The sequence below is a fragment of the Bombina bombina genome, chromosome 4, assembly GCF_027579735.1.
Source record: "Bombina bombina isolate aBomBom1 chromosome 4, aBomBom1.pri, whole genome shotgun sequence".
NCBI lineage: Eukaryota > Metazoa > Chordata > Amphibia > Anura > Bombinatoridae > Bombina > Bombina bombina.
The window spans coordinates 494,153,801-494,175,358 of record NC_069502.1 but is presented as its reverse complement, the minus strand read 5'-3'; the positions used below and the strand labels follow the sequence as shown (position 1 = coordinate 494,175,358).

The 21,558-nt window shown below is 40.1% G+C and overlaps 1 protein-coding gene across 1 annotated transcript in view; it reads left to right on the top strand.

Moving 5' to 3' along the window:
- LOC128656477 (collagen alpha-1(XXI) chain-like) overlaps nt 1-21,558 on the top strand; it is a 788,552-nt gene that overhangs the window by 228,413 nt on the left and 538,581 nt on the right. The window contains exon 5 of the mRNA XM_053710398.1: nt 8,892-9,108. Coding sequence (XP_053566373.1) covers nt 8,892-9,108 — 217 coding nt within the window. The remainder of the gene's footprint in view (nt 1-8,891; nt 9,109-21,558) is intronic.

The window sequence follows — 21,558 nt, the reverse complement described above, 5'->3', positions numbered from 1 at the left end:
CTAACTGTAGAAGCTAAGCCCCTACACATAAATATTCAATATTTAAAATGATGCATTGTAATGTAGAATGTATAGTGTTTAAATATTTGCATATAAATTTACATGTTATTAATGTTTCTTGTTGGATTTATTATTTGTAATTAAAGATAGTATAATTAAAATGATAGTATTGGATATATAAATTAAAATGTAGATAGTCTTGCATTATTATTTTAAACATAAATATATTTATGTTATAAAAGACAGTTGCATTATAATTATACTATTGTATAACTGCATGCCTGTTATGTAATAATAGAATTGTAATACTAATGCCTTTTGTAACAAAAATATATCGCCTAGATTATGAGTTTGGCGTTAGCCTTAAAAAAGCAGCGTTGAGAGGTCCCAACGCTGCTTTTTAACACCCGCTGGTATTACGAATCTGGCAGGTACAAGTGTACCGCTCACTTTTCTTCCGCGACTCGAGGCTACCGCAAATCCCCTTACGTCAATTGCCTCGCCGCTACTATAATAAATTTATTAACCCCTAAATCTAAGTCTAACCCTAACCCCCCTAATTTAAATATAATTTAAATTAAACAAAATTAATTTAACATAATTAAATAAATTAATCCTATTTAAAATGAAATACTTACCAATAAAATAAACCCTAAGCTAGCTACAATATAACTAATAGTTACATTGTAGCTAGCTTAGGATTTATATTTATTTTACAGGCAAGTTTGTATTTATTTTAACTATGTAGACTAGTTATTAAATAGTTATTAACTATTTAATAACTATCTAGCTAAAATAAGTACAAAATTACCTGTAAAATAAATCCTAACCTAAGTTACAATTACACCTAACACTACACTATCATTAAACTAATTACCTAAACTACCTACAATTAATTACAATTAAATTAAATAAACTAAATTACAAAAAACCCCAATAAATTACAGAAAATAACAAAAGAATTATAAGAATTTGAAACTAATTACACTTAATCTAAACCCCCTAATAAAATAAAAAAGCCCCCCAAAATAATAAAATTTCCCTACCCTATACTAAATTACAAATAGCCCTTAAAAGGGCCTTTTGCGGGGCATTGCCCCAAAGTAATCAGCTCTTTTACCTGTAAAAAAAAGAATACAATACCCCCCCAACATTACAACCCACCACCCAAACACCACTACTCTAAAACCTACCCAATCCCCCCTTAAAAAAACCTAACACTAACCCCTTGAAGATCACCCTACCTTGAGCCGTCTTCACCCAGCCGGGCACAAGTGGTCCTCCAGAGGGTCTGAAGTCTTCATCCGATCGGGGCAGAAGACGTCCTCCAGACGGCAGAAGGCTTCATCCAGGCGGCATCTTCTATCTTCATCCTTCCAGAGTGGAGCGGGTCCATCTTCAATCCAGCCGACGCGGAGCATCCTCTTCAAACGAAGTCCTAACGAAGAATGAAGGTTCCTTTAAATGACGTCATCCAAGATGGCGTCCCTTGAATTCCGATTGACTGATAGAATCCTATCAGCCAATCGGAATTAAGGTAGGAAAAATCCTATTGGCTGATGTAATCAGCCAATTGGATTGACCTCGCATTCTATTGGCTGTTCCAATCAGCCAATAGAATGTGAGGTCAAAGCTATTAGCTGATAGCATCAGCCAATAGGATTTTTCCTACCTTAATTCCGATTGACTGATTCTATCACCCAATCGGAATTCAAGGGACGCCATATTGGATGACATCATTTAAAGGAACCTTCATTCTTCGTTAGGACTTCGTTTGAAGAGGATGCTCCGCGTTGGCTGGATTGAAGATGGACCCGCTCCGGAAGGATGAAGATAGAATATGCCGCCTGGATGAAGCCTTCTGCCGTCTGGAGGACCTCTTCTGCCCCGATCGGATGAAGACTTCGGACCCTCTGGAGGACCACTTGTGCCCGGCTGTGTGAAGACGGCTCAAGGTAGGGTGATCTTCAGGGGGTTAGTGTTAGGTTTTTTTTAAGGGTGGATTGGGTGGATTTTAGAGTAGGGGTGTGTGGGTGGTGGGTGGTGGGTTGTAATGTTGGGGGGTGGGTATTGTATTCTTTTTTTACAGGTAAAAGAGCTGATTACTTTGGGGCAATACCCCGCAAAAGGCCCTTTTAAGGGCTATTTGTAATTTAGTATAGGGTAGGGAAATTGTATTATTTTGGGTTTTTTTTTATTTTATTAGGAGGATTAGATTAGGTGTAATTAGTATAAAATTCTTGTAATTCTTTTTTTATTTTCTGTAATTTAGTTTTTTTTTCTCTCGTAATTTAGTTTATTTAATTTAATTGTAATTAATTGTAGGTAGTTTAGGTAATTAGTTTAATGATAGTGTAGTGTTAGGTGTAATTGTAACTTAGGTTAGGATTTATTTTACAGGTAATTTTGTACTTATTTTAGCTAGGTAGTTATTAAATAGTTAATAACTATTTAATAACTATTTTACCTAGTTAAAATAAATACAAACTTGCCTGTAAAATAAACATAAATCCTAAACTAGCTACAATGTAACTATAAGTTATATTGTAGCTAGCTTAGGGTTTATTTTATCGGTAAGTATTTTGTTTTAAATAGGATTCATTTATTTAATTATGTTAAATTAATTTAGTTTAATTTAAATTATATTTAAGTTAGGGGGGTTAGGGTTAGGGTTAGACTTAGGTTTAGGGGTTAATAACTTTATTATAGTGGCGGCGACGTTGGCGGCGGCGGCAGATTAGGGGTTAATAACGATAATGTAGGTGTCGGCGATGTGGGGGGCAGCAGATTAAGGGTTTATAAGTATAATGTAGGTGGTGGCGGTGTCCGGAGCGGCAGATTAGGGGTTAATAATATAATGCAGATGTCAGCGATAGCGGCGGCGGCAGATTAGGGGTTAATAAGTGTAAGATTAGGGGTGTTTAGACTCGGGGTTCATGTTAGGGTGTTAGGTGCAGACATAAATTTAATTTTCCCATAGGAAACAATGGGGCTGCGTTAGGAGCTGAACGCTGCTTTTTTGCAGGTGTTAGTTTTTTTTCCACCCAGCTCAGCCCCATTGTTTCCTATGGGGAAAGCGTGCACGAGCACGTTTTGCCAGCTTACCCCTACCGTAAGCAACGCTGGTATCGAGGTGAGATGTGGAGCTAAATTTTGCTCAACGCTCACTTTTTTGAGGCTAACGCCGGCTTAAAGAAAACTCGTAATACCAGCGTTGGCTTAAGGGAGCGTTAGCTCCGCAAGCCTTACCGACAAAAACTCGTAATCTAGCCGTTCATTTTTAAAATATATATTTATGTTTACAATAAAAACAAAAGAAAAATAAATATTTATTTATATACAATAGTTAAAATAATAAGCATCATACATAAGAATGCATAATATTTAATTTTTTTTTATAAATTCACTATTAACCCCTAAACTGCCCAAACATAATCACCTAATCAAACCCCATACAGGTATGGGGGTGGTTAGGAGATGAAGGCCTACTAAATACTAAATATTAACCCCTAACACTAAAATAAATTACAATAGCCCTTAAAAGGGATTTTAGCTCTTTTACAATAAAAAACAATAATACATTTTTTTTACAATACAAGTAAAACCCCAAAATAACAAAATCTACCTAAAAAACCTATCCTAGAAAATAAAAGTAAAAATAAAAAAGCCTATTCTTAAAAATAAAAAAAGCACACTCCAAAAAACCCTTATTAACCCTAAACCTTGTACTCATCATTGTGAAATCCGGCTCCTCTTGATCCGATATCAGGCCCTCTTCATCCCGGGTTAAAGGTGCTGGGACCCATCTTCGCAGAGGCGGACTTTGGTGTCGTCTTTCTTTGCCTCTGCTCCGAAATCTTCATCCACGTCTGGGCCCTCTTTGTCCTGGCGCTGGGGGCCTATCTTTGCATAGGCAAACTTCGGTGACCTCTTCCGCTGCCTCTGCTCCACAATATTCATCCATGTCAGGGCCCTCTATGTCCCAGTTAATAGTTTAGATACTTGCAGTGGATATGTGGCAGTATAGGGGTTAATAGGATTGTACTTGTGGTTGGTAGGTGGCATTATAGGAGTTAATAGTTTAGATACTTGCGGTGGGTATGTGGCAGTATAGAAGTTAATAGGATAGTTCTTGTGGTGGGTATGTGGTGGCTTAGATCTTTACTAGTGTGGTGTTAGTTTGAGATTGCATGGGTATTTCAGTTTAGGGGTATTAGGATTAGTGGTAAGGCACTGTAGTTATATTTTAAAGTATCCTTTTACTATACATTTCCAATATGGGCGGCGATGCTGGGTGTTATCTATAGCCAGCATCGCTGACCAATGGCATGTATAGTAAATGCCTCTCAGAATAAATAAGCTTGAAATATTTTGACAGGCTCACTTGACATAGCGGTAGATCCTTTAGAATATTTGCCACCTTGTAGCACTTTCTATCATCTGGGCCAGAGGGCCTGATGTTCAAATCCTCTCTGCTCAGTTGAGATAATATAAAATATTCCCCCAGAACTGCGAGATCAGAGTTCTGTGATTTTTATTTTATATCACTTTACACTTCAGATTAACTTTTATTAAATTGAATATTTGCAGTTTCTATATTGTATTGTATTTTGTATACAGTAGTGTATTTAGGATTGTTATTTTACAAATTCTAATTATGCCTTCACAGAGAGCTTCAATACTTTCTGTGAGCCAGATAATCAAACATTCTCTAGCTTGGATAGAAATTAAAGTGCAAACTTTACAGTGGCAGAACTCGAATTTTCTAAGAAAAAGGTAGGAACCTGGAAGTCCCAGAGGTATTAGAGATGACTTCCATAGAAAGTAATGAAGAAGCTCTCTGGGATACACAATTTCACATGGGAGAGAGAAGGTAACTAGAGAACCTGTGGGGCTGATATAAAGGCTCAGTTTGCATCAATTACAAAATGAAATTGAAATGTTTTCACTTCAATTTAACCTGATTTGACTATATTACTTTTTTGTTAGTTAAAGTGTTTTGTGAATTTTAAGCAAACCTCACCTTCATACAGCTGATCAGTGAATCAGGGAAACAGCTTGGTTAAAATGCTTACAAAATGTCACAAGACTTTTGAGAGAGCTTTGCTTATATCCTTTGAATGCCCCTGCTCAGGCTAAGAAAGTGCCCTTTTCCTCCCATTTTCTGAAATTATCATTTTCAGTTTACAATGGCGCATATACAAAGCACAATGTAATTAACAAAAGATACACATACATATACAAAGTATGATCCTAATTTGTTAAAGTAACAAATAAACTTTCGAAACATAATCAAAACCTGTAAAACCACTGCTAAATATAAATATAAATGTTTTAAAATATAAAAGAGAAATTGCAAAACTTAAATGCAGTAATACTGAAAGGACCAAATTTTAAATAGTAAAGTTATATAAAATACAATGCACAAAGTTTAAGTGTAACAAAACTTTCATATCATACAGCGCTATATTACCTTAGCCTTGTCTTTCATAAAGAAATGAAAGTAATCTTGCAGTGCTGGAGAGTTCTGCTCTTTTTCTTTTGAGCATTCAGTGAGATCAGCCTCTGTGAATTCCTCTCCAAGCTTCAGAATCCTTTGAGTTTCCAGGTCTGTCTGGTGGTGATTTTAATTTCCAGTTGCTTCTCTTTCCTGACCACAGTAGTGCGGAGACTGTTCTAAGTTGAATCACAGGTGGTGTCACCCGCTGTGCTGGTGGCTAGAGGCGCACTCTGCAGCTAAACATCATGTAGGAGCCATAACTCAGTAAGAAGAACAATTCTAGTACAGTACTACTAGGCAGTGCATATTTGCACTGACTCAACTTCAAACCTGGACACACAAACGGAAACCTGGACTGTCTGGGTCATTCCCGGACAGGTGGCAAATCTATCCTGCGCACTGTGTGTACTCTGTATGCAATGTTCCCTTTATTTTTTTTGTAGCAATGTGTGTGTGCAAAAAATAATTTCTGTCCAATTGCTTTGCTGCTGTTTTTTAGTTAGCAAATGCCACTTATTCTATTGTTTTCCCAGGGATCCCCTCATACTCTCCTGTGTCCCAGTGTACAGTACATTATCAAATCTTATGGGGACTACCAATATTGTTTAAATAATTAGTATGCTTACTTTGGCAAATGAGTGCTAAAAGTGTATGTGTTAGTTGGTTATTTGCACAACATCTATTCTCCACTTTCAATAATCTTCTCCGCCCACCCCACCTCCTAATACAACTTCTCTGTCAGCTCAAGATTTTGCCAGCCACTTCAATACCAATGAAATCAGCTCTCAACATACTTCCAGTCTCTCACCCCCTCAAAAGCCTGCAATAAACGAAAACCGAACATAAATAAATAAATTTAGCTCTTTCGCCCCTGTTACTGAGGAAGAAGTATCTGCACTTATACTGTGCTCTCACCACACTACCTGTCCCCTCGACCCCATCCCCTCACAGCTACTCCCCTCCCTCTCTTCTACCCTTTGATACTGTTGACTACCCTCTTTTACTCATAAACCTCCAATCCATCGGCATTTGTGACACATCCCTCTTGTGGTTCTCTTCCTACCTGATTAACCATACCTTTAGTGAAGCCTTCTCTGGGGCTTCCTCTGCCCGGTTACCACTTTCTGTTGGGGTACCGCAAGGCTCTGTCCTCGGTCCCCTTCTCTTCTCAATCTATATGTGGTCATTAGGTTCCTTAATAAAGTCCCACAGTTTCAATATCATTTGTATGCTGACGACACCTAAATCTACCTCTACAAAACTGAGCCAGTGGCGTCACTAGGGTTGATGTCACCCGTTGCAGTAAGTTATGGTGTCACCCCCCCCCCCCAGAAAGCAGACACACACAAAAACACAGGCACACACACATACAAACACTCAGACACACTTAAAAACACACTCAGATGCACACACAAGCACTCGGAAACACACTCAGACACACACACAAAAACACACACAGAAAAACACTCAGACACACACAAAAACACCCTGACACTCAGGCACACACACAAACACTTAGACACACACACCAAAACACTGAGACACACACACACAAAACCACTCAGACACACACACACAAAAACTCAGACACACACATACAAAATATGTAAACTGCACTGCATTAATTATAAAGCTCATGCCTGGAGCTGCTCCCTGGCTCAGCAGAGCATCAAATGAAAGATAAACAGAGCACTCTAAAATAAATCACTGAAGAAAAAGTTTAGGCGCGCAAACTATGAAAATTCTGCTCTATGACTCTGTTCCAAGTCTGTCAGTGCACAGCCCCGGGCCGCGTGCCTACCGCTTCTTATGGCCAATCACCTCTGCACTTTGCCCACCCCCAGACCCCCGCCTGCCCGCCCTCCCCTCCTACCTCTTCAGTGTGCACTTAGTGTACTACTGTAACCGTACCGGTCTGGTGGGCATCATACGTGGCTCCTTCACTTTAGAGACAGTGTCAGACAGTCATGCGGTCTGGTGCCAGGCATTCCCTAATGATTTCCCAGTTCCCGTTTAGAGAGACAGCACAACAGTGAGTGACTCCACTGCTCCACACGTCACTGAGAAGTGAGCACAGATAGGCAGGCAGGTTTCGGGTAGCAGCGCAACTTCGCAAGCCCAACGGCATGCCCACAACATTCATAGTGAAATTGGGCAGGGGAGGAGCAAAGTACAAACAAGCAAAAGCAGCCTGGAAAACTATTTCTTGAAATTGCAGCGCTGGCTCATAGGGCAAAAATATTAAGTGTCTTCAACTTCCCCAGTCCCACTAATGTTCACAAATGTTGGCCCCTCTAATAAAAAAAAATCTATGCAGCTCTACATTGTATTTCTTTGAATTTCAATAAAATGTAAAAAAAAACACCCCCCTAGTGATGCCACTGAACTGAGCTCCTTATTTTCCCCCCTTATTCTAAAATCTCCACCCTCCATATCTCTATAACTGTCAAAAACTCCATCATTACCCCTACACCGCATGTCCGATGTCTTGGGGTCAAGAACTTTATTTTGCTCCTCACATTCAGTCCTTGGCTAAATCCTGCCGCTTCCACCTTAAAAACATCTCTAAAATTAGACATTACATTATTTTAATCCACTCTCTTATCCTTTCCCACCTCGACTTCTGCAACTCTATCCTCTCCCTAGCTGCCGCCTAGCTCCTTTACAATCAATAATGAATGCCTTTGTCAGGCTTATCTTCCTTACACGTTGCTCTTCATCTGCCGTACCTCTCTGCAAATCCCTTCACTGGCTTCCTCTTGCCTCCAGGATTAAATACAAAATTCTGACTTTGCCCTCAACTGCACTGCTCCCCCCTATATCTCAGACCTTGTCCTCCCGCCCCTTTCGTTCTGCCCACAACCTCCTACTCTCCTCCTCTCTTGTTACCTCCTCACATTCCTGTTTACAGGACTTATCCAGACTGGCTCCCATCTTGTGGAACTCTCTGCCTCGCTCCACAAGACTCTCCCCTATTTTTGAAAGCTTCAAGCGCTCCCTAAAGATTCTACTGTTCAGGGATGCATACAACCTACACTAACCTTTCCTAATACTAGTTAATCTCCTCCATTGCTATCCACCATGAACCCCCTTAGCATGTAAGCCTAAGAGCACAAATGTTTGCAGATCACCTTCATAAGTGCTGACTACAACATTGCAACTCTTGGCACGGCCCTCTACCCATGTGATCCTTATATATGTTACCTTGTATACCGCCAATGTTTATAGCGTTGAGGAATCTGTTGGCACTCTACAAATAACCAATAATAATAATAATGCTATGGAGTCTATGGAGAAAAATAGTAAAATAAAATAATTTACTAAACTGTCTCTGGTATGAATTTAGCTGTATATTTACATCTGTCATAAACATTTTTTTTTTATTTCATAGGAATATATTCCCAGAGGGCCTTCCTCCTTCTTATGTGTTTGTTTCCACTCAGAGATTTAAGGTGAAGAAAAAATGGGATCTATGGAGAATACTAGCGCTTGATAATTCTATACAAACAGCTGTTACTTTAAATGGCGAAGAAAAAACATTATCGTTTACCACAACCAGTAAATCAAATGATACACAGGTTGTCACTTTTACTACGTTTGGTGTTAAGGTAATGTACAATAGATTTTGTTTACAATAAAGTGTTTACAGAATACATGATACTGTGGTACATATAAAAATACATTTATTATAAAATAGCATGTTCATTTGGCACATTGCATTACATTTTGTCATGAGATGCAGGACATAGCATAGAAGGCACAACACTATTTTATTGCAGAGCATAGAAGTTTACAGACTGCACAACACATCAGACTTAGTAGCTGCGACATAGACCAGTGTTTTTTAACCAGTGTGCTGTGGCACACTAGTGTGCCGTGAGAGATCCTCAGGTGTGCCGCGGCAGATTGACAACAGTGCAGGGGTGTCCCTCTTTCAAATTTTGAAATATTGGGAGGTATGTGACAGGCTCATCAGGCATCATTTACAACCATGACATTGACATTCATTCACAGACAATTATGATTGTTTGTAAAAGAATGTCAATATGTCATGTATAGTTTGTAGGAGGCATGGCATGACAGCACAGTGTGTGTGTGTATATATACAGTATGTGTATATATATATATATATATATATATATATATATATATATATATATATCCTGTATTAGGCTACAATGTGTCATTTTGTAAAATTTTGGGATGGTGGTGTGCTGCAGGATTTTTTAATGTAAAAAAGTGTGCCACGGCAAATATAAGGTTGCAAATCACTGACATAGACTATAACGGCTATAGGCCACGCCACCATCCAGTGACGTTCACTCCCATCCCATCTTCCCCTTTTTCAAAGAATAAAGCATACATTTATTTTTAGAGTACAACAAATAACAAGGTATACAAGAAGCATACAAATATTTTTTTTAGTGTACAACAAATAACAAGGTATAAGAGACTACATATAAACAACAAGAAATACAATCCTGTCTTGGACATTGGGGTAAACTACCCTAGTCCACAGTGACCATGGGTTACTCTGCCCATTTTTCTGGTCACTGCTCTAACTACAGTGCTTATCCCGGTAGCGGGCTGGAAGTTTCACCACTCTTCTATTTGACGTAATTTTACATGAACTATCCTCTGATAAAGAAGAAGTTGATTGAGAGTCTGCTGGAAGCACAGAAGTATCCCGGCTGTGGTCTTGCTGTGGGGAAGTTACCCCTCTTAAAACAGTGGATCCCACCGGCTGTGGCTCTGAAGCATCCAGTCACAAACTCTCAGGTACTGGCTGAAGATGTCTTCTATTTTGATGTGTGACTGTCCCTCCTTCAGTAAGAACTACATAAGACCTTGGTTCTGGAGAGCGTACTATTATAGTGGCTGGCGTCTTCAATTTCTTCTCATCATCCAGTTTGACTCTAACATTCTGGCCTAAATTCACCTCATGCAAGGGCCTCACAGAGTGTTTTCTGTCATAGAAGAATCGGTAGCCCCTTTTCGCCTCTTGATTCCTCCTTAGGACCTCCTCCCGAGGAACAAATGGGGCCGGCTGGAAGACACCCACAGAGGGTAGAGTGGTGTGGATCTGGTGTCCTAACATCAACTGTGCTGGGCTAAAACCTGTGGCTTGGATGAGAGTCGTCCTATAGGACAAAAGAGCTAGGTATGACTCCGATTGCTTCAAAATTAACTTGGTTGTTTGAACTGCCCTTTCGACCATTCCATTGGCCTGCGGGTAATGTGGACTTGACGTAGAATGGATGAAATCATATTCACTGCTGAAAGATCTGAACTCCATGGAAGCAAACTGCATTCTGTTATCACTCACTAGCTCCATCGGTATGACCCACCGGGCATACAAGCTTTTGAGACGAGTGATGACGGCCAGGCTGGTGGTTTCATTCAGGGGTGCAATGTCAGTACTGATCCCAGGCCACCATACTGCCATAGCTGCCCTTTCTCTGCACTTTGTAATGCCCAAGTGGCCATCGCGAATCCTGCTTAGCATCACCTGTCGCATGCTAACAGGAATAATAATGCATCTTGGAACAGCACTAAACCATCCAGCTCCGTGAGCTGTAACCTCTCAGACTGGTAAGAGCTCAAAGACATTTAGGCTGCCCAGCTGTCGGGGCAACCTTGCTTTATATACTTGATAAATTCTTGAAGATTTGTATCCAAACGTGTATACTTTCTTATTTGCTCTAGCTTTCTTGATGAGATGGATTTAGATGCTAGAACTGAATCCACGTACACTTTCACATCTGATTCAGTAAAAGATCCTTTAGCAGCAGCTAGCGAGAGCCTGGAAAGTGTATCTACCACTACCAGCTGTTTGCCCGGCACATGCACTGCCTGAACATTGAACCTGAGTAGCCTCATTAGAAGTCTCTGGCATCTTAGGGGTGTTTTGTCGATATACAGGGAGTGCAGAATTATTAGGCAAATGAGTATTTTGACCACATCATCCTCTTTATGCATGTTGTATTACTCCAAGCTGTATAGGCTCGAAAGCCTACTACCAATTAAGCATATTAGGTGATGTGCATCTCTGTAATGAGAAGGGGTGTGGTCTAATGACATCAACACCCTATATCAGGTGTGCATAATTATTAGGCAACTTCCTTTCCTTTGGCAAAATGGGTCAAAAGAAGGACTTGACAGGCTCAGAAAAGTCAAAAATAGTGAGATATCTTGCAGAGGGATGCAGCACTCTTAAAATTGCAAAGCTTCTGAAGCGTGATCATCGAACAATCAAGCGTTTCATTCAAAATAGTCAACAGGGTCGCAAGAAGCGTGTGGAAAAACCAAGGTGCAAAATAACTGCCCATGAACTGAGAAAAGTCAAGCATGCAGCTGCCAAGATGCCACTTGCCACCAGTTTGGCCATATTTCAGAGCTGCAACATCACTGGAGTGCCCAAAAGCACAAGGTGTGCAATACTCAGAGACATGGCCAAGGTAAGAAAGGCTGAAAGACGACCATCACTGAACAAGACACACAAGCTGAAACGTCAAGACTGGGCCAAGAAATATCTCAAGACTGATTTTTCTAAGGTTTTATGGACTGATGAAATGAGAGTGAGTCTTGATGGGCCAGATGGATGGGCCCGTGGCTGGATTGGTAAAGGGCAGAGAGCTCCAGTCCGACTCAGACGCCAGCAAGGTGGAGGTGGAGTACTGGTTTGGGCTGGTATCATCAAAGATGAGCTTGTGGGGCCTTTTCGGGTTGAGGATGGAGTCAAGCTCAACTCCCAGTCCTACTGCCAGTTTCTGGAAGACACCTTCTTCAAGCAGTGGTACAGGAAGAAGTCTGCATCCTTCAAGAAAAACATGATTTTCATGCAGGACAATGCTCCATCACACGCGTCCAAGTACTCCACAGCGTGGCTGGCAAGAAATGGTATAAAAGAAGAAAATCTAATGACATGGCCTCCTTGTTCACCTGATCTGAACCCCATTGAGAACCTGTGGTCCATCATCAAATGTGAGATTTACAAGGAGGGAAAACAGTACACCTCTCTGAACAGTGTCTGGGAGGCTGTGGTTGCTGCTGCACGCAATGTTGATGGTGAACAGATCAAAACACTGACAGAATCCATGGATGGCAGGCTTTTGAGTGTCCTTGCAAAGAAAGGTGGCTATATTGGTCACTGATTTGTTTTTGTTTTGTTTTTGAATGTCAGAAATGTATATTTGTGAATGTTGAGATGTTATATTGGTTTCACTGGTAAAAATAAATAATTGAAATGGGTATATATTTGTTTTTTGTTAAGTTGCCTAATAATTATGCACAGTAATAGTCACCTGCACACACAGATATCCCCCTAAAATAGCTATAACTAAAAACAAACTAAAAACTACTTCCAAAGCAATTCAGCTTTGATATTAATGAGTTTTTTGGGTTCATTGAGAACATGGTTGTTGTTCAATAATAAAATTAATCCTCAAAAATACAACTTGCCTAATAATTCTGCACTCCCTGTAATAGGAATTGATTAGAGGGACTAGTAGTTTATGGTCAGTTTCAAGACTAAATTTCTCCAAACCCACTAGGTAACACTGGAAGCGTGCACAGGCCCAAACTGCAGCCAGGCACTCTTTCTCAATTTGGGCATATTTCAATTCTGCAGTTATCAGTGTATGGGAACAGTAGGCGATGGAGTGAATTTTGTTCTCATTCAGATGCAGGAGAGCCGCCCCTAACCCATAACTGCTTGGATCAGCACTAACCATGGTCTTTTTAGAAGGGTTGTAGAACCCCAACATTGGGGCACACCCCAGCAGGGACTTGACCTGTATAAAAGCTTTTTATTGTGGAGGTCGGTGATAGGGTGTACTACTGTGGATTCATCTGGTAGGAACCTTCCCTCATAATTCACAAGGCCCAATATTTGTCTCAGTTCGTGTACATCAGAAGGACTTTTCATCTGTTCAATAGCAAGGATTTTATCAGGGTCGTACTTGATGCCATCTCCATTGATGATATGCCCAAAATAACATAAGAACTTGTGGAGTTCTAGGACAGAGCCTGGCTATGGAGAGGATGAGCTCCAGTATCTTTGCAGCACAGACCAACATTCAAGGTAATCCCATCATGCTTTAGAGGTAGGGGGGGGGGGATATAAGGATGTGTTAAATATTGGTCCTGGTGAAGATTTAATTCTAATTTTATTGCACAAGGATTCATTGCAGTTTGCCTACTTTCTTTGGTTACGCAAAATAACATAGCCCGGATTTTCTAAAATGTAATTTTTATTTATTTAATTTCAGCCCGGATTCTCTAATGGTGTGCAGCACAGCACACAGCTCAATCGCTGATCATGTTCTTCCAGTGTAGACACTAAAATGTCATCCATGATGACTGCTGTGCCCTCGTGGTCCCTTAGGAGGGAACTCATCTCTTTGAAAGATTTCAGGAGCAGAGGATATCCCGAAGGGGGGTTTGCAAAACAGACCTACCGGTGTAATGAAGGTAGTCAGTTTGCGGCACTTTGGGTCTAGAGGTATCTGCCAGAAGCTGCTGGAAGCATCCAGTGTAGAGAAGAACTTCACCCCAGCCAGTTTCTGAGCTATGTCCCATATTCTTCATACGCAGAAGTTCCTTCTCCACTTGAGGCACGAGCTGGAATGGAATTCTACGAGGAGTAGTAATGCTGTATGGGACTTTATCAACTTTAAGTGATATTTGGACTGGATTGCAATTTAGCAGGCCCAATGCACCAAAAATGTCTTCCGTAATCTCATTTACTCTGGCAACAAGGCCCAAACCACAGGCTGCTTTCCTGCTCAATAGGTTGTTAACACACTGTCCTCTAATTACATGTACCCACATGTGGAATTTCCTCTGTTTGTACTAGAAAGAAATTTCCCTGCACAATGGATGCGGCCTCCAGGACTATGAACTTTCGTTGTAACTTTTGCCAGCTGTGGCTGTCGAGGCAGTTTTATAAATGCTGCAAGGGACATAACAGTGATGTCTGCTCTGGTGTCAATCTTGAAGGCAACCTTGGCTTCCATCACAGTAAGGGTAACCAGCCAATCTTCGTCTGAACCGGACCGTTCGACAACAGACCCTACAAAGGACACTTCTTGAGCCTCCTGGTCACTATCCTCCTGCATATCCATAATGGACTCAGTTTTATACACCACTTCAAAATGGCCTACTTGGTTACACTTTCTACATCTTTTATCTTTAGCTGGGCATATTACATTCTGATCATGGGTACAGTTACACCTCATGCAGCGAGCCTGCTGCACCCATCCACTTCTGGGCATATCTGCTGCCCTTGGTCTACCGCTAACACTTTGTCTTTCACCTGCAGCTCTCCTGAACTGCTGCACTTCATCCACAATACTCTCAGACCTCATATAAGGACTTTGCTTTTCACCAGTTCACTCTGGCGAGCCATCCTAATAGTCCCATCCAATGTCAATTCAGCCTCAAACTGTAGCTTCAGTGAGACCTCAACATCTGCAATTCCTATAACTATTCTGTCTCTGATTTGCTCTTCTTTAGCAACACCAAACTCACATAATTCAGCTAGTTCATACAGGCTGTGCACAAATGACTCCAGAGATTCTCCCACACGCTGGACATGTTTATGGAAACAGGCCCTCTCATGAATCACATTACGTTTGGGTACAAAGTGAGCATTGAGTTTGTTCATGACTATTTCAAAGTCAAACTCTTCTGCTTTTTGGAAAGTAAAGTCATCAACACTGGCTCCACATCTTTAGCCATAGAATATAAAAGAGAATTAACTTGTACTTCACCACTCTCCTTGTCCAACTTGGAAGCAATTCTGAAGCGTTGCAACCGCTGATGCCATGTGGGCCAAGCTGCAGGCTGAGAAAAATCAAAAGGCTCAGATGGAGTAAATTTTGACATCATCATTAATCAGGAAACAGAAGCGCAGGCAATTACTTCTGACACTGTCATGAGATGCAGGACACAGCATAGAAGGTACAACGCTATTTTATTGCAGAGCATATAGTTTACAGACTGAACAACACATCAGACTCAGTAACTGTGACATAAACTATAATGGCTGTAGGTCACGCCCCCATCTGGTGACGTCCACTCCCAATCTCATTACATATTTTAACCCTTTAGTGACCACAGCACTTTTCAATTTTCTTACCGTTTGGGACCAGGGTTATTTTTACATTTCTGTAGTGTTTGTGTTTAGCTGTAATTTTCTTCTTACTCATTTACTGTACCCACACATATTATATACCGTTTTTCTTACCATTAAATGGACTTTCTAACGATACCATTATTTTTTATTATACTATATAATTTACTTTAAAAAAATATATAAAATATGATGAAAAAATGGAAAAAAACACACTTTTTCTAACTTTGACCCTCAAAATCTGTTACACATCTACAACCATTAAAAAACACCCATGCTAAATAGTTTATAAATTTTGTCCAGAGTTTAGAAATACCCAATGTTTACATGTTGTTTGGTTTTTTTTGCAAGTTGTAGGGCAATAAATACAAATAGCACTTTCCAAAGTATTTTTTTTTTTTTTTCAAAATTAGGGAGTTACATTGTAACACTGATATCTGTCAGGAATCTCTCAATAACCCTTCACATGAATATATTTTTTTTAGCAGACAACCCAAAGTATTAATCTAGGCCCATTTTGGTATATTTCATGCCACCATTTCACTGCCAAATGCGATAAAATAAAAAAAATCGTTCACTTTTTCACAAACTTTAGTTTTCTCTTGTGCAATTATGGCACAAATGTTTCTAAATGCTTTTCTAGGATTCCCTTCGTTCAGAATTAGCAGACATATATGGCTTTGGCATTGCTTTTTGTTAATTAGAAGGCCGCTAAATGCCTCTGCGCACCTCACGTGCATTATGCCCAGCAGTTGAGGGGTTAATTAGGGAGCTTGTAGGGTTAATTTTAGCTGTAGTGTAGTAGACAACCCAAAGTATTGATCTAGGCCTATTTTGGTATATTTTATGCCATCATTTCACTGCCAAATGCGATCAAATAAAACATTTTTTTTTCACTTTTTCACAAACTAGGGCCCAGATTACGAGTTTTGCGTTAGAGGCTATCTCACCGCTCACTTACCTACAGTGCTGGTATTATGAGTTTTCAGAAACCCGTCGTTAAAAGGCAAGAATTGAGCGTTGAGCAAAATTTTGCTCATTACCGCACTCCAATACCAGCGCTGCTTAAGTCAGCGGTGAGCTGGTGTAACATGCTCGTGCACGATTTTCCCATAGGAATCAATGGGGAGAGCCAGCTGAAAAAAAGTCTAACACCTGCAAAAAAGCAGCGTAAAACTCCTTAACGCAGCCCCATTGATTCCTATGGGGAAATAAAAGTTATGTCTACACCTAACACCCCAACATGAACCCGGAGTCTAAACACCCCTAATCTTACATTTATTAACCCCTAATCTGCCGCCCTAACATCGCCGACACCTACATTATAATTATTAACCCCTAATCTGCCGCCCCCAATGTCGCCGCCACCTACCTACACTTATTAACCCCTAATCTGCCGCCCCCAACGTCGCCGCCACTATAATAAACATATTAACCCCTAAACTGCTGCACTCCCGCCTCACAAACATTAATTAAATATTATTAACCCCTAATCTGCTGGCCCTAAAATCGCTGCAACCTACCTACATTTATTAACCCCTAATCTGCTGACCCCAAAGTCGCCGCCACTATATTAAAGTTATTAACCCCTAAACCTAAGTCTAACCCTAAACCTAACACCCCCTAACTTAAATATAATATAAATAAATCTAAACAAATATTACTATAATTAACTAAATTATTCCTATTTAAAACTAAATACTTACCTGTAAAATAAACCCTAAGATAGCTACAATATAACTAATAGTTACATTGTAGCTAGCTTAGGATTTATTTTTATTTTACAGGCAAGTTTTTATTTATTTTAACTAGGTAGAATAGTTATTAAATAGTTATTAACTACCCTAACGCACAACTCGTAATCTAGTCGTAGGTTTCTTACTGAAATTATTATAAACAGCTTTTGCAATTATGGCACAAATGGTTGTAAATGCTTTTCTGGGATCCCCTTTGATCAGAAATAGCAGACATTTTTTGCTTTGGCATTGCTTTTTGGTAATTAGAAGGCAGCTAAATGCCACTGCGCACCTCACATGTATTATGCCCAGCAGGGAAGGGGTTAATTAGGGAGCTTGTAGGGTTAATTTTAGCTTTAGTGTAGTGTAGTAGACAACCCAAAGTATTGATCTAGGCCCATTTTGGTATATTTCATACCACCATTTCACCGCCAAATGCAATCAAATAAAAAAAAAGTTAACTTTTTCACAAACTTTATCGGCTAGATTTAGAGTTCTGCGGCCAAAGGGGTGCATTAGCTACCCGTGCTTTTTTTCTCCCGCACCTTTTAAATACCGCTGGTATTTAGAGTTCACAGAATGGCTGCGTTAGGCTCCAAAAAAGGAGCATATAGCATATTTACCGCCACTGCAACTCTAAATACCAACGTTGCTTACGGACGCGGCCAGCTTCAAAAACGTGCTCGTGCACGATTCCCCTATAGAAAACAATGGGGCTGTTTGAGCTGAAAAAAAATCTAACACCTGCAAAAATCAGCGTTAAGCTCCTAACGCAGCCCCATTGTTTACTATGGGGAAACACTTCCTACGTCTGCACCTAACACTCTAACATGTACCCCAAGTCTAAACACCCCTAACCTTACACTTATTAACCCCTAATCTGCTGCCCCCGCTATCGCTGACCCCTGCATATTTTTTTAACCCCTAATCTGCCGCTCCGTATACCGCCGCAACCTACATTATACCTATGTACCCCTAATCTGCTGCCCCTAACATTGCCGACCCCTATATTATATTTCTTAACCCCTAATCTGCCCCCTACAAAGTCGCCTCCACCTACCTACAATAATTAACCCCTAATCTGCCGATCGGATCTCGCCGCTAGTCTAATAAATGGATTAACCCCTAAAGCTAAGTCTAACCCTAACACTAACAGCCCCCTAAATTAAATATAATTTAAATCTAACAAAATAAATTAACTCTTATTATATAAATTATTCCTATTTAAAGCTAAATACTTACCTGTAAAATAAACCCTAATATAGCTACAATATAAATTATAATTATATTGTAGCTATTTTAGGATTAATATTTATTTTACAGGCAACTTTGTAATTATTTTAAACAGGTACAATAGCTATTAAATAGTTAATAACTATTTAATAGCTAAAATAGTTAAAATAATTACAAAATTACCTGTAAAATAAATCCTAACCTAAGTTACAATTAAACCTAACACTACACTATCAATAAATTAATTAAATACAATACCTACAAATAACTACAATGAAATAAACTAACTTCTTCCAGCCGACGCGGAACATCCTCTTCTACCGATGCCTACTCGCCGAATGACGGTTCCTTTAAATGATGTCATTCAAGATGGCGTCCCTCGAATTCCGATTGGCTGATAGGATTCTATCAGCCAATCGGAATTAAGGTAGGAATATTCTTATTGGCTGATGGAATCAGCCAATCAGATTCAAGTTCAATCCGATTGGCTGATCCAATAAGCCAATCAGATTGAGCTTGCATTCTATTGGCTGATCGGAACAGCCAATAGAATGCCAGCTCAATCTGATTGGCTGATTGGATCAGCCAATCGGATTGAACTTGAATCTGATCGGCTGATTCCATCAGCCAATCAGAATATTCCTACCTTAATTCCGATTGGCTGATAGAATCCTATCAGCCAATCGGAATTCGAGGGACGCCATCTTGAATGACATCATTTAAAGGAACCGTCATTCGGCGAGTAGGCGTCGGTAGAAGAGGATGTTCCGCGTCGGCTGGAAGATGATGGCTCCGGAAGAAAGAAGATTGAAGATGCTGCTTCATAGAAGACTTCATCCCCATGATGGATTTCTTCCGCCGCCGCTTGGATCCAGACTTCAGCCCGAGGATGGAAGTCACTCTTCAGCCCCCTGCTTGGGCTTGGATCAAGACTTCGGACCCTCTTCTGGACCGATCGGTGAACCTGGCATGGTGAAGACAAGGTAGGGAGATCTTCAGGGGCTTAGTGTTAGGTTTATTTAAGGGGGGTTTGGGTTAGATTAGGGGTATGTGGGTGGTGGGTTGTAATGTTGGGGGGGGGGTAGTGTATGTTTTTTTTTTACAGGCAAAAGAGCAGAATTATTTGGGGCATGCCCCGCAAAGGGCCCTTTTCAGGGCTGGTAAGGTAAAAGAGCTTTGAACTTTTTTAATTTAGAATAGGGTAGGGCATTTTTTTGGGGGGGGTCTTTGTTATTTTATTAGGGGGCTTAGAGTAGGTGTAATTAGTTTAAAATTGTTGTAATATTTTTCTAATGTTGGTAAATATTTTTTTATTTTTTGTAACTTAGTTCTTTTTTATTTTTTGTACTTTAGTTAGTTTATTTCATTGTAGTTATTTGTAGGTATTGTATTTAATTAATTTATTGATAGTGTAGTGTTAGGTTTAATTGTAACTTAGGTTAGGATTTATTTTACAGGTAATTTTGTAATTATTTTAACTATTTTAGCTATTAAATAGTTATTAACTATTTAATAGCTATTGTACCTGTTTAAAATAATTACAAAGTTGCCTGTAAAATAAATATTAATCCTAAAATAGCTACAATATAATTATAATTTATATTGTAGCTATATTAGGGTTTATTTTACAGGTAAGTATTTAGCTTTAAATAGGAATAATTTATATAATAAGAGTTAATTTATTTCATTAGATTTAAATTATATTTAACTTAGGGGGGTGTTAGTGTTAGGGTTAGACTTAGCTTTAGGGGTTAAAAAATTTATTAGAATAGCGGTGAGCTCCGGTCGGCAGATTAGGGGTTAATGTTTGAAGTTAGGTGTCGGCGATGTTAGGGAGGGCAGGTGTCGGCGATGTTAGGGAGGGCAGATTAGGGGTTAATACTATTTATTATAGGGTTATTGAGGCGGGAGTGAGGCGGATTAGGGGTTAATACATTTATTATAGTAGCGGTGCGGTTCGGTCGGCAGATTAGGGGTTAATAAGTGTAGGTAAGGTAGCGGCGACGTTGGAGGGGGCAGATTAGGGGTTAAAAAATATAATATAGGGGTCGGCGATGTTAGGGGCAGCAGATTAGGGGTACATAGGGATAATGTAGCTGGCGGCAGTGTACGGAGCGGCAGATTAGGGGTTAATAATTGTAGGTAGGTGAAGGCGACGTTGGGGGCGGCAGATTAGGGGTTAATAAATATAATATAGGGGTCGGCGATGTTAGGGGCAGCAGATTAGGGGTACATAGGGATAATGTAACTGGCGGCGGTGTACGGAGCGGCAGATTAGGGGTTAAAAAAATTTAATAGAGTGGCGGCGGTGTGGGGGGGCCTCGGATTAGGGGTACATAGGTAGTTTATGGGTGTTAGTGTACTTTAGAGCACAGTAGTTAAGAGCTTTATAAACCGGCGTTATCCCAGAAAGCTCTTAACTACTGACTTTTTTCTGCGGCTGGAGTCTTGTCGTTAGATTTCTAACGCTCACTTCAGCCACGACTCTAAATACCAGCGTTAGGAAGATCCCATTGAAAAGATAGGATACGCAAATGGCGTAGGGGGATCTGCGGTATGGAAAAGTCGCGGCTGTAAAGTGAGCGTTAGACCCTTTCCTGACTGACTCCAAATACCAGAGGGCGGTAAAAACCAGCGCTAGGAGCCTCTAACACTGGTTTTCACGGCTACCGCCCAACTCTAAATCTAGCCGTATGTTTCTCACTGAAATTATTTACAAACAGCTTGTGCAATTATGGCACAAATGGTTGTAAATGCTTCTCCGGGATCCACTTTGTTCAGAAATAGCAGACATATATGGCTTTGGCGTTGCTTTTTGGTAATTAGAATGCCTCTAAATGCCGCTGTGCACCACACTTGTGTTATGCTCAGCAGTGAAGGGGTTAATTAGGTAGCTCGTAGAGTTAATTTTAGCTTTAGTGTAGAGATCAGCCTCCCATATGACACATCCCACC